The sequence below is a fragment of the Phyllobates terribilis genome, unplaced genomic scaffold (assembly GCF_046119375.1).
Source record: "Phyllobates terribilis strain yellow unplaced genomic scaffold, ASM4611937v1 Scaffold_11__3_contigs__length_659146591, whole genome shotgun sequence".
Lineage (NCBI taxonomy): Eukaryota > Metazoa > Chordata > Amphibia > Anura > Dendrobatidae > Phyllobates > Phyllobates terribilis.
The window spans coordinates 589,170,685-589,183,230 of record NW_027362771.1 but is presented as its reverse complement, the minus strand read 5'-3'; the positions used below and the strand labels follow the sequence as shown (position 1 = coordinate 589,183,230).

Below are 12,546 nucleotides of genomic sequence, written 5' to 3'. Positions count from 1 at the left end.
GAAACCGGAGAACCTGGAGGAAATTCACTGTTATGATCTGCAACATGTACTAAGTAAAGATAGGGGAAAGCTGTCCCTACAGTAAGACTAAGCTGAAACCCTACGATGTAGCGGGCTGCCTGTTCCTAGTGAACAGATCCGCCTTAGTCCTCGGCTAGTCTGAATGAAGACCTATAGCATAAGGGGAGGGGTCCCTAAAAGAACTAAGGACTGGGACAAAAATGGGACACCTCCTAAACAGAGAAGTTGTTGCAGAACACAAAAAGACAAACTGACAAAAATGTACTAGAGGTCCCAGAAGAACCAAGCGAACTGACCGAGAAAGGCACCGAAGCACCAGGCTAGAGAAACAGTCAAACACTGAAGTCCAGCACAGCCAAAAGGGCGGAGCTGGAATATAAAGGCAGATGGTCACATGACCGCAAAACACAAAATAGAAAAAACAAACAGGAGGGTTCTAACATTCACGGAGACACGGGGAGAACATACAAACTCCTTTCAGATGTTGTCCTTGGTAGGATTTGAACCCAGGACCCCAGCGCTGCAGTGCTAACCACTAAGCCAGCGTGTTGCCCAATAATAACATAAAATTAATTATGTATAACAGAGGAACATCATATTTGCATATTGGCCTTCCAAAAGGCAATTTCTGGAAAAAAAATCAAACCCTTCTGTCAGGCTCTACTTGCTGATCTTGAACAAGTCCACCATGACTTACTTGTGTTGATCCGTATGCTTGACCATGAGATTGTTGCTCGGTAAGCCAGCGAACCACTGGATTAACAGCATCAATGGCTTCATTTGTTTCCAGTTTCAGGAGAGCCAGAAGAGCATAAGATGTGGCCTCTATAGATATCATTTTAGATCCACCATCCTCACCCCAAGAAAAATTATCTGGGAAAGTTGAGAAAAATATTGTAAGTAGGAAAGCACAACTTGGAGAGAAATTAAAAACTTGAGAGACATTCTTTTTACAATAGAGATGTCCATATAGTTGTAATTAATCCTTTCACGGACATAAAATACCAGATACAGTATCAGGTTTGGACACATCTGTTCCTGCAGTGGTTTTCCTTGTTCATGGGCACATTGTAGATTTAGACTGAAAGCAGCAAAACCATGAAAGAGCACACATGGAAAAAGGAATCCTGCATTGAGAAGGGGGATGAACACGATGACCCTGGAGGTCCCTTCCAACGTTAACGTTCTATGATTGTATGATTCTATGATTGAAGAAACAACAACACATGTGTTAAATCATAGGTTCCTCAAAGGACCCCATTTTTACTTTGATGGCAGCATTCCTTGGCATTTTCTCAAGCAGCTTCATCAAATAGTCACTTATAATGGTCATCAAGAGTCCTGAAGGGGTTCCCAGAGGTTCTGCACACTCGCAGAATGTTGGAGTTGCCATGCTGGGTAATGTGCCTTGTATTAGGAACATGAAAATTGCCTCTTCAGAGAGGAAGAGGACTAGAACTCTAATGCCACCTATTGGAAGTAACTGTTATGATCTGCAACATGTACTAAGGAAAGAAAGGGGAAAGCTGTCCCTACAGTAAGACTAAGCTGAATCCCTACAATGTAGCGGGCTGCCTGTTCCTTGAGAACGGACCCGCCTTAGTTCTCGGCTACTCTGAACGAAGACCTATAGAATAAAGGAAAGAGTCCCTAAAAGAACTAAGGACTGGGACAAAAATGGGACACCTCCTGAACAGAGAAGGTTGTTGCAGAACACAAAAAGACAAAGTGACATAAAGGTACTAGAGGTCCCAGAAGGACCAAGCAAACTGACAGAGATAGGCACCGAAGCACCAGGCTAGAGAAACAGTCAAACACTGAAGTCCAGCACAGCTAAAAGGGCGGAGCTGGAATATAAAGGCAGATGGTCACGTGACCGCAAAACACAAGATGGAAAAAACAAACAGGAGGGTTCTAACAGTAACAATCCTAAAAGTCAATATTGACCTTTCAACGAGCCTTGCCATATGTCTTAGGATAAAAGTCAAATCAGAATCTCAATTTGCAGACACTGTGTTTTGGAGGTATTGCCCCTCATCAGTGCAAAGTATGAGATCTGATTTGGCTAGATGAGAAGCTTAAGACTTGGATTTAAGGGGTAAAGTTTCTCCTTGTGGAGAGTGACAAGTCAGGCATGGCATGTCAGAGTGAGGAGACTTATAGGCCGTGCAATGCTCCTCAGGGAAATTAAATATGCAAATTGCCTCTTCAGAGAGGAAGAGGACTAGAACTCTAGTGCCACCTATTGGAAGTAGAAATCCTGAAAGTCAATATATGGTCAGTGGGGTACCCCTTAGATCCCTTGTATTTGGAATAAATCACCAATTGTATCCCCAGCAAAGCACCCCCAAACCATCACACCTGCCCTCACTTATCTTTTATGTGTTTCACAAAAACATGATGTTTGGTACTAAAGATCTCAAATTATGACTCCTTAATGTACAGGACAGATTTGTTATTTTTTGCAATTCACAGTAGTGGCTTCTTTACAATAATTCAATCATGAAGGCTAGCAGCTCACTGTCTCATCAAGACAGTGGGATTTTAAGATGTGTCTGCTACTTTATTTCTTAGCATCTATTATTTAAGGAGCTATGATTTTGCGGTTTTTGAGGCTGGTAACTCTGAAGAATTTATACTCTACAGTAGAGATGAGCAATTCTTTCGAAATTCGAATTCACTAACATTGCCAAATTTTCCCCAAAAATTAAATTCATGGTGAACAAATTTACTCAAATTTCAATACTGGAAAGTTTGTAATTGCTCATAAAATGCACATGAGGGAGAGGAGAGAGAACCTTGCTGATCTTAACAACTAAGCACTTTACAGGCGAGCGAGAGAGAGAGAATCCCGCTGACTATAAGAGCTTACACTCTATATGAGAAAAAGAACAATGCTGACCATAAGAGCTTACACTTTACAGGCGAGAGAGAGGACCCTGCTGATCATAAAAGCTTACACTCTACAGTTGAGAACGAGAGAGGATCCCACTGACTATAAGAACTTATACTCTACACGAGACAGAGAACATTGCTGATCCTAAGAGTTTACACTTTACAGAAGACAGTGAGGACCCCACTGATCATAAGAGCTTACACTCTACAGGAGAGAGAGAGAGAGGACCCCACTGACCATAAGAGCTTACACTCTACAGGAAAGAGCGAGAAACCCACTGACCATAAGAGCTTGCACTTTACAGGTGAGAGAGAGGATCCCGCTGACCATAAGAGCTTACACTCTACAGGAGAGAGAGAGGATCCCGCTGACCATAAGAGTTTACAATCTACAGGAGAGAGAGACCCGCTGACCATAAGATCTTACACTTTACAGGAGAGAGAGGACCCTGCTGAACATAAGAGCTTATACTCTACAGAAGAGAGAGGACCCCGCTGACCATAAGAGCTTACACTTTACAGGAGAGAGAGGACCCTGCTGAACATAAGAGTTTACACTCTAAAGTAGAGAGAGAGACTTAACCAGTGACTCTGAAGATGGACGATGACTCTGCCGTAGAAAGTGCTCCTCTAGTAACCCCTGACCTTTAATGTACCCCTGTACAAGGTATGATAATCCGCAAGATGTCATAACTGCGGGATATTATGTGGAGGCTGTATGGCATGTGACAGTCACTGGTGTTATATACGAGGGGAGGTATGTGTCACTCCAGCTGCTAGCCTGTGTGAACTGAAAACCTACAAACTTTCTGCCAGCATGTTATATGCTGGGGGTTAACTCACTTAAAGGGTGTGTTTTTTTGTGAATGGCAAAGAGGGTGGGAAGCCATTCACACTACCTCCCCTCAGGGTGTGGCTGAGCAAGTTTAAATGCTCAGTCCTGTTTTTTTTTTGTTGTTGGTGAGTCTGGAGAGTGAAGTTTCCAGTCTTTGGAGTCTCAGCTCAGGAGGCGCTGAAGTTTGCTGCAAAGTGGTGCAGGCGAACCTGTACACACATGGACTGTGTTATCCTTTGTCTTTTTGTTTTACCTTTATTCTAGCTAGGCTATGTTTTATTTGGCTGAAGTCTGCAGTGCTTTATGCTGTTAAAATAAACCTGCATCCGTAACCGTTCCTGCGTCTACTTCCGACTGCAGCCGAGTGAGTCGTCTTGCCACAGGCAACACAAAATGGCGTTAGCCCACTCTCTGATGCTTCAGCAGTGTGAGAAATTTTGCTAATCGAAACTTAAAATGTTTGAACTAGAGTGAAACTGTGAATTTCAGGAAATTTGACTTGCGCTCGATGTTCCACAGATCGATCTGCTGGGCTCTACTGGTGAGTCCACAAAGGAACTCTTGATGAGGCATACCTGTGTATTGGAAGTCATACCAGGTGTTGACCTGATGCAGCTGCTTGAAAGAATCCTAAGAAGGTGTAAAGTTGTCATCAAAGAAAAAAGGGAGCATGATGCGGAATCTGAGGTGTAAGAAATACTCTGGTTTATTTCACACAAGCTTCTTTTTGTTTCCATACATGTTTGTCTGTGGTTTTGTGGCCATCAGGCTGAAACTACAGTGAGCACATTCCAATAAAATGTCCCTACACTTTAGACAGATACTGTACATGACTATTAAGCATAAGTCATAAAATATGACTAGAGATATTCAATACTGAAAATGAAAGTGTGATTTAATAGTTAAAGCCAGTCATCTGTTCTGTGATAGACATTGTACAGAACGCGACACCTCTCCTTTGTAATGCAGAATACAGAATCTTTAAAAAAAAATGTAGCGTAGCATGTACAAAATCTAATAAATAAAAATGTAGAAAGTGGCCATTCAATTCGCAGCCTTTGTTAATGTTTTGCAGGCAAGATGATTTTACTCACCTCATTAATCATCAGTGGGAATGGGAAAACCCGAACAGTAAAGTTCGGGGTCTGTACTGGACACCTAGTGTCCATGCACAGACCCCGAACACGGACTCATCCTGGAAGTCAGTGTTACTGTTCATGTTCGGCAGCCAATTAACAAGCTTTTCAGGTGTGGGCACTTACTGCACAATCAAAGCCATGACAAATATTGGCATGGCTGTGATTGGCCGGCATGCTGTTTAAAAAAAATAGACATGCGGTCCCCTCTATTCTTGACAATCAGCACATGTAAAGCTGATAAATAATAGAGGGGTGCCATGCTGTTTTTTTAAGTAATTTAAATAAATAATAAAAAAAATGGTGTAGTGCCTCCTCATTTTTGATAACAAGCCAAGCTAAAGCAGACAGCAGGGGGCTGGTATTCTCAGACTGGAAAGGGGCCATGGACAGACGATGAATTCCAGTCAACTTACTGAAATCACCGCTCAGCACTGAAGCTGCATTCTCACGCTCAGGTCAGTGCCTCCTGGATGCGGGGCTGAGCGGTCGCATCATGAAAAACGCAAGAATTGGCGCATCTAGTGGATGCTCCTTTTCTAGGGCGGCTGCGGGCTACTATTTTTAGACTCAAGAAAGAAGGAATTCTGCGGTGTTAGTAGATACCTGAGGAAGATAGCGTCTGCTATCGAAACGCGTCGTGGCGTTAGAGAGCGTACTAAACAATAAAAGGTTTGTGTGTTATAACCTAATCCACTGTCTAGTTGTTCTAGCGCTTCACTAACACCGCAGAATTCCTTCTTTCTTGATTGCTAATCTCCCTTGTGGAGAGAGGTGGAAGCTGCTCTGTTTACAACTAGCCTACTACAGGACCTACCGTGATGTCATTGTGGAATGCCCACTTCGGTCACACGGTCCTGGTCATGTGACCGCTGAAGCAGACAGAAGCTCCCTACAACAGTTCCTGCTAAGTTGTGATCATCTTACAGACTCCCACCTGGAAGCGTTTACCCTTGTTGTGCGGGGCCCCTTTGCACAACAGGACCAGGTGAGTGGTCACAACATCTCCCCCTTCATCCCCCCCCCCCCCAAACCTCAGGCTCTTCACCATTGGCGCTCCTACTGTTTTTGTTTTCCACTATTTTTAGACTGGCCACTATTCATGGCCCCTTCCCAGTCTGTGGATCAGAGGATCTGTCTGCTCTCCTGTGTGGTGCAGTATATAGAGGATCTGTCAGCTCTCCTGTGTGGTGTAGTATATAGAGGATCTGTCAGCTCTCCTGTGTGGTGTAGTATATAGAGGATCTGTCAGCTCTCCTGTGTGGTGTAGTATATAGAGGATCTGTCAGCTCTCCTGTGTGGTGTAGTATATAGAGGATCTGTCAGCTCTCCTGTCTGGTGTAGTATATAGAGGATCTGTCAGCTTTCCTGTGTGGAGTAGTATATAGAGGATATGTCAGCTCTCCTGTGTGGTGTAGTATATAGAGGATCTGTCAGCTCTCCTGTGTGGTGTACTATATAGAGGATCTGTCAGCTCTCCTGTGTGGTGTAGTATATAGAGGATCTGTCAGCTCTCCTGTGTGGTGTAGTATATAGAGGATCTGTCAGCTCTCCTGTGTGGTGTAGTATATAGAGGATCTGTCAGCTCTCCTGTCTGGTGTAGTATATAGAGGATCTGTCAGCTTTCCTGTGTGGAGTAGTATATAGAGGATATGTCAGCTCTCCTGTGTGGTGTAGTATATAGAGGATCTGTCAGCTTTCCTGTGTGGTGTAGTATATAGAGGATCTGTCAGCTTTCCTGTGTGGTGCAGTATATAGAGGATCTGTCAGCTCTCCTGTGTGGTGCAATATATAGAGGATCTGTCAGCTCTCCTGTGTAGTGTAGTATATAGAGTACCTGTCAGCTCTCCTGTGTGGTGTAGTATTTAGAGGATCTGTCAGCTCTCCTGTGTGGTGTAGTATATAGAGGATCTGTCAGTTCTCCTGTGTGGTGTAGTATATAGAGGATCTGTCAGCTCTCCTGTGTGGTGTAGTATATAGAGGATCTGTCAGCTCTCCTGTGTGGTGTAGTATATAGAGGATCTATCAGCCCTCCTGTGTGGTGTAGTATATAGAGGATCTGTCAGCTCTCCTGTGTGGTGTAGTATATAGAGGATCTGTCAGCTCTCCTGTGTGGTGTAGTATGTAGAGGCTCTGTCAGCTCTCCTGTGTGGTGTAGTCTATAGAGGATCTGTCAGTTCTCCTGTGTGGTGTAGTATACAGAGGATCTGTCAGCTCTCCTGTGTGGTGTAGTATATAGAGGATCTGTCAGCTCTCCTGTGTGGTGTAGTATATAGAGGATCTGTCAGCTCTCCTGTGTGGTGTAGTATATAGAGGATCTGTCAGCTCTCCTGTGTGGTGTAGTATATAGAGGATCTGTCAGCTCTCCTGTGTGGTGTAGTATATAGAGGATCTGTCAGCTCTCCTGTGTGGTGTAGTATATTGAGGATCTCTCAGCTCTCCTGTGTGGTGTAGTATATAGAGGATCTGTCAGCTCTCCTGTGTGGTGTAGTATATAGAGGATCTGTCAGCTCTCCTGTGTGGTGTAGTATATAGAGGATCTGTCAGCTCTCCTGTGTGGTGCAGTATAAAGAGGATCTGTCAGCTCTCCTATGTGGTGTAGTATATAGAGGATCTGTCAGCTCTCCTGTGTCGTGTAGTATATAGAGGGTCTGTCAGCTCTCCTGTGTGGTGTAGTATATAGAGGATCTGTCAGCTCTCCTGTCTGGTGTAGTATATAGAGGATCTGTCAGCTTTCCTGTGTGGAGTAGTATATAGAGGATATGTCAGCTCTCCTGTGTGGTGTAGTATATAGAGGATCTGTCAGCTCTCCTGTGTCGTGTAGTATATAGAGGGTCTGTCAGCTCTCCTGTGTGGTGTAGTATATAGAGGATCTGTCAGCTCTCCTGTCTGGTGTAGTATATAGAGGATCTGTCAGCTTTCCTGTGTGGAGTAGTATATAGAGGATATGTCAGCTCTCCTGTGTGGTGTAGTATATAGAGGATCTGTCAGCTTTCCTGTGTGGTGTAGTATATAGAGGATCTGTCAGCTTTCCTGTGTGGTGCAGTATATAGAGGATCTGTCAGCTCTCCTGTGTGGTGCAGTATATAGAGGATCTGTCAGCTCTCCTGTGTGGTGTAGTATATAGAGGATCTGTCAGCTTTCCTGTGTGGTGTAGTATATAGAGGATATGTCAGCTCTCCTGTGTGGTGTAGTATATAGAGGATCTGTCAGTTCTCCTGTGTGGTGTAGTATATAGAGGATCTGTCAGCTCTCCTGTGTGGTGTAGTATATAGAGGATCTGTCAGCTCTCCTGTGTGGTGTAGTATATAGAGGATCTATCAGCCCTCCTGTGTGGTGTAGTATATAGAGGATCTATCAGCTCTCCTGTGTGGTGTAGTATATAGAGGATCTGTCAGCTCTCCTGTGTGGTGTAGTATATAGAGGATCTATCAGCCCTCCTGTGTGGTGTAGTATATAGAGGATCTGTCAGCTCTCCTGTGTGGTGTAGTATATAGAGGATCTGTCAGCTCTCCTGTGTGGTGCAGTATATAGAGGATCTGACAGCTCTCCTGTGTGGTGTAGTATATAGAGGATCTGTCAGCTCTCCTGTGTGGTGTAGTATATAGAGGATCTGTCAGCTCTCCTGTGTGGTGTAGTATATAGAGGATCTGTCGGCTCTCCTGTGTGGTGTAGTATATAGAGGATCTGTCAGCTCTCCTGTGTAGTGTAGTATATAGAGGATCTGTCCGCTCTCCTGTGTGGTGTGGTATATGGAGGATCTATCAGCCCTCCTGTGTGGTGTAGTATATAGAGGATCTGTCAGCTCTCCTGTGTGGTGTACTATATAGAGGATCTGTCAGCTCTCCTGTGTGGTGTAGTATATAGAGGATCTGTCAGCTCTCCTGTGTGCTGTAGTATATAGAGGATCTGTCAGCCCTCCTGTGTGGTGTAGTATATAGAGGATCTGTCCTGTGTGGTGTAGTATATAGAGGATCTGTCAGCTCTCCTGTGTGGTGTAGTATATAGAGGATCTGTCAGCTCTCCTGTGTGGTGTAGTATATAGAGGATCTATCAGCCCTCCTGTGTGGTGTAGTATATAGAGGATCTGTCAGCTCTCCTGTGTGGTGTAGTATATAGAGGATCTGTCAGCTCTCCTGTGTGGTGCAGTATATAGAGGATCTGACAGCTCTCCTGTGTGGTGTAGTATATAGAATATCTGTCAGCTCTCCTATGTAGTGTAGTATATAGAGGATCTGTCCGCTCTCCTGTGTGGTGTAGTATATGGAGGATCTATCAGCCCTCCTGTGTGGTGTAGCATATAGAGGATCTGTCAGCTCTCCTGTGTGGTGTAGTGTATAGAGGATCTGCCAGCTCTCCTGTGTGGTGTACTATATAGAGGATCTGTCAGCTCTCCTGTGTGGTGTAGTATATAGAGGATCTGTCAGCTCTCCTGTGTGGTGCAGTATATAGAGGATCTGTCAGCTCTCCTGTGTGGTGTAGTATATAGAGGGTCTGTCAGCTCTCCTGTGTGGTGTAGTATATAGAGGATCTGTCAGTTCTCCTGTGTGGTGTAGTATATAGAGGATCTGTCAGCTCTCCTGTGTGGTGTAGTATATAGAGGATCTATCAGCCCTCCTGTGTGGTGTAGTATATAGAGGATCTGGCAGCTCTCCTGTGTGGTATAGTATATAGAAGATCTGTCAGCTCTCCTGTGTGGTGCAGTATATAGAGGATCTGTCAGCTCTCCTGTGTGGTGTAGTATATAGAGGATCTGTCAGCTCTCCTGTGTGGTGTAGTATATAGAGCATCTGTCGGCTCTCCTGTGTGGTGTAGTATATAGAGGATCTGTCAGCTCTCCTGTGTAGTGTAGTATATAGAGGATCTGTCCGCTCTCCTGTGTGGTGTAGTATATGGAGGATCTATCTGCCCTCCTGTGTGGTGTAGCATATAGAGGATCTGTCAGCTCTCCTGTGTGGTGTACTATATAGAGGATCTGTCAGCTCTCCTGTGTGGTGTAGTATATAGAGGATGTGTCCGCTCTCCTGTGTGGTGTAGTATATAGAGGATCTGTCAGCTCTCCAGTGTGGTGTACTATATAGAGGATCTGTCAGCTCTCCTGTTTGGTGTAGTATATAGAGGATCTGTCAGCTCTCCTGTGTGGTGTACTATATAGAGGATCTGTCAGCTCTCCTGTGTGGTGTAGTATATAGAGGATCTGTCAGCTCTCCTGTGTGGTGTAGTATATAGAGTATCTGTCAGCTCTCCTGTGTGGTGCAGTATATAGAGGATCTGTCAGCTCTCCTGTGTGGTGTAGTATATAGAGGATCTGTCAGCTCCCCTGTGTGGTGTAGTATACAGAGGATCTGTCAGCTCTCCTGTGTGGTGTAGTATATAGAGGATCTGTCAGCTCTCCTGTGTGGTGTAGTATATAGAGGATCTGTCAGCTCTTCTGTGTGGTGTAGTATATAGAGGATCAGTCAGCTCTCCTGTGTGGTGTAGTATATAGAGGGTCTGTCAGCTCTCCTGTGTGGTGTAGTATATAGAGGAACTGTCAGCTCTCCTGTCTGGTGTAGTATATAGAGGATCTGTCAGCTTTCCTGTGTGGAGTAGTATATAGAGGATATGTCAGCTCTCCTGTGTGGTGTAGTATATATAGAGGATCTGTCAGCTTTCCTGTGTGGTGTAGTATATAGAGGATCTGTCAGCTCTCCTGTGTGGTGTAGTATATAGAGGATCTGTCAGCTCTCCTGTGTGGTGCAGTATATAGAGGATCTGTCAGCTCTCCTGTGTGGTGTAGTATATAGAGGATCTGTCAGCTCTCCTGTGTGGTGTAGTATATAGAGGATATGTCAGCTCTCCTGTGTGGTGTAGTATATAGAGGATATGTCAGCTCTCCTGTGTGGTGTAGTATATAGAGGATCTATCAGCCCTCCTGTGTGGTGTAGTATATAGAGGATCTGTCAGCTCTCCTGTGTGGTGTAGTATATAGAGGATCTGTCAGCTCTCCTGTGTGGTGTAGTATGTAGAGGATCTATCAGCCCTCCTGTGTGGTGTAGTATATAGAGGATCTGTCAGCTCTCCTGTGTGGTGTAGTATATAGAGGATCTGTCAGCTCTCCTGTGTGGTGCAGTATATAGAGGATGTGTCGGCTCTCCTGTGTGGTGCAGTATATAGAGGATCTGACAGCTCTCCTGTGTGGTGTAGTATATAGAGGATCTGTCAGCTCTCCTGTGTGGTGTAGTATATAGAGAATCTGTCAGCTCTCCTGTGTGGTGTAGTATATAGAGGATCTGTCGGCTCTCCTGTGTGGTGTAGTATATAGAGGATCTGTCAGCTCTCCTGTGTGGTGTAGTATATAGAGGATCTGTCCGCTCTCCTGTGTGGTGTAGTATATGGAGGATCTATCAGCCCTCCTGTGTGGTGTAGTATATAGAGGATCTGTCAGCTCTCCTGTGTGGTGTAGTATATAGAGGATCTGTCAGCTCTCCTGTCTGGTGTAGTATATAGAGGATCTGTCAGCTTTCCTGTGTGGAGTAGTATATAGAGGATATGTCAGCTCTCCTGTGTGGTGTAGTATATAGAGGATCTGTCAGCTCTCCTGTGTGGTGTAGTATATAGAGGGTCTGTCAGCTCTCCTGTGTGGTGTAGTATATAGAGGATCTGTCAGCTCTCCTGTCTGGTGTAGTATATAGAGGATCTGTCAGCTTTCCTGTGTGGAGTAGTATATAGAGGATATGTCAGCTCTCCTGTGTGGTGTAGTATATAGAGGATCTGTCAGCTTTCCTGTGTGGTGTAGTATATAGAGGATCTGTCAGCTTTCCTGTGTGGTGCAGTATATAGAGTATCTGTCAGCTCTCCTGTGTGGTGCAGTATATAGAGGATCTGTCAGCTTTCCTGTGTGGAGTAGTATATAGAGGATATGTCAGCTCTCCTGTGTGGTGTAGTATATAGAAGATCTGTCAGCTCTCCTGTGTGGTGTAGTATATAGAGGGTCTGTCAGCTCTCCTGTGTGGTGTAGTATATAGAGGATCTGTCAGCTTTCCTGTGTGGTGTAGTATATAGAGGATCTGTCAGCTTTCCTGTGTGGTGCAGTATATAGAGTATCTGTCAGCTCTCCTGTGTGGTGCAGTATATAGAGGATCTGTCAGCTCTCCTGTGTGGTGTAGTATATAGAGGATCTGTCAGCTTTCCTGTGTGGTGTAGTATATAGAGGATATGTCCGCTCTCCTGTGTGGTGTAGTATATAGAGGATCTGTCAGTTCTCCTGTGTGGTGTAGTATATAGAGGATCTGTCAGCTCTCCTGTGTGGTGTAGTATATAGAGGATCTGTCAGCTCTCCTGTGTGGTGTAGTATATAGAGGATCTATCAGCTCTCCTGTGTGGTGTAGTATATAGAGGATCTATCAGCCCTCCTGTGTGGTGTAGTATATAGAGGATCTGTCAGCTCTCCTGTGTGGTGTAGTATATAGAGGATCTGTCAGCTCTCCTGTGTGGTGTAGTATATAGAGGATCTATCAGACCTCCTGTGTGGTGTAGTATATAGAGGATCTGTCAGCTCTCCTGTGTGGTGTAGTATATAGAGGATCTGTCAGCTCTCCTGTGTGGTGCAGTATATAGAGGATCTGACAGCTCTCCTGTGTGGTGTAGTATATAGAGGATCTGTCAGCTCTCCTGTGT

General features: G+C 44.7%; 1 protein-coding gene across 2 annotated transcripts in view; it reads right to left on the bottom strand.

The window, feature by feature from the left end:
• LOC141167054 (venom factor-like) overlaps nt 1–12,546 on the bottom strand; it is a 231,368-nt gene that overhangs the window by 34,183 nt on the left and 184,639 nt on the right. For both annotated transcript variants that reach the window (XM_073654381.1, XM_073654382.1), the window contains one exon: nt 719–894. In XM_073654381.1, coding sequence (XP_073510482.1) covers nt 719–894 — 176 coding nt within the window. The remainder of the gene's footprint in view (nt 1–718; nt 895–12,546) is intronic.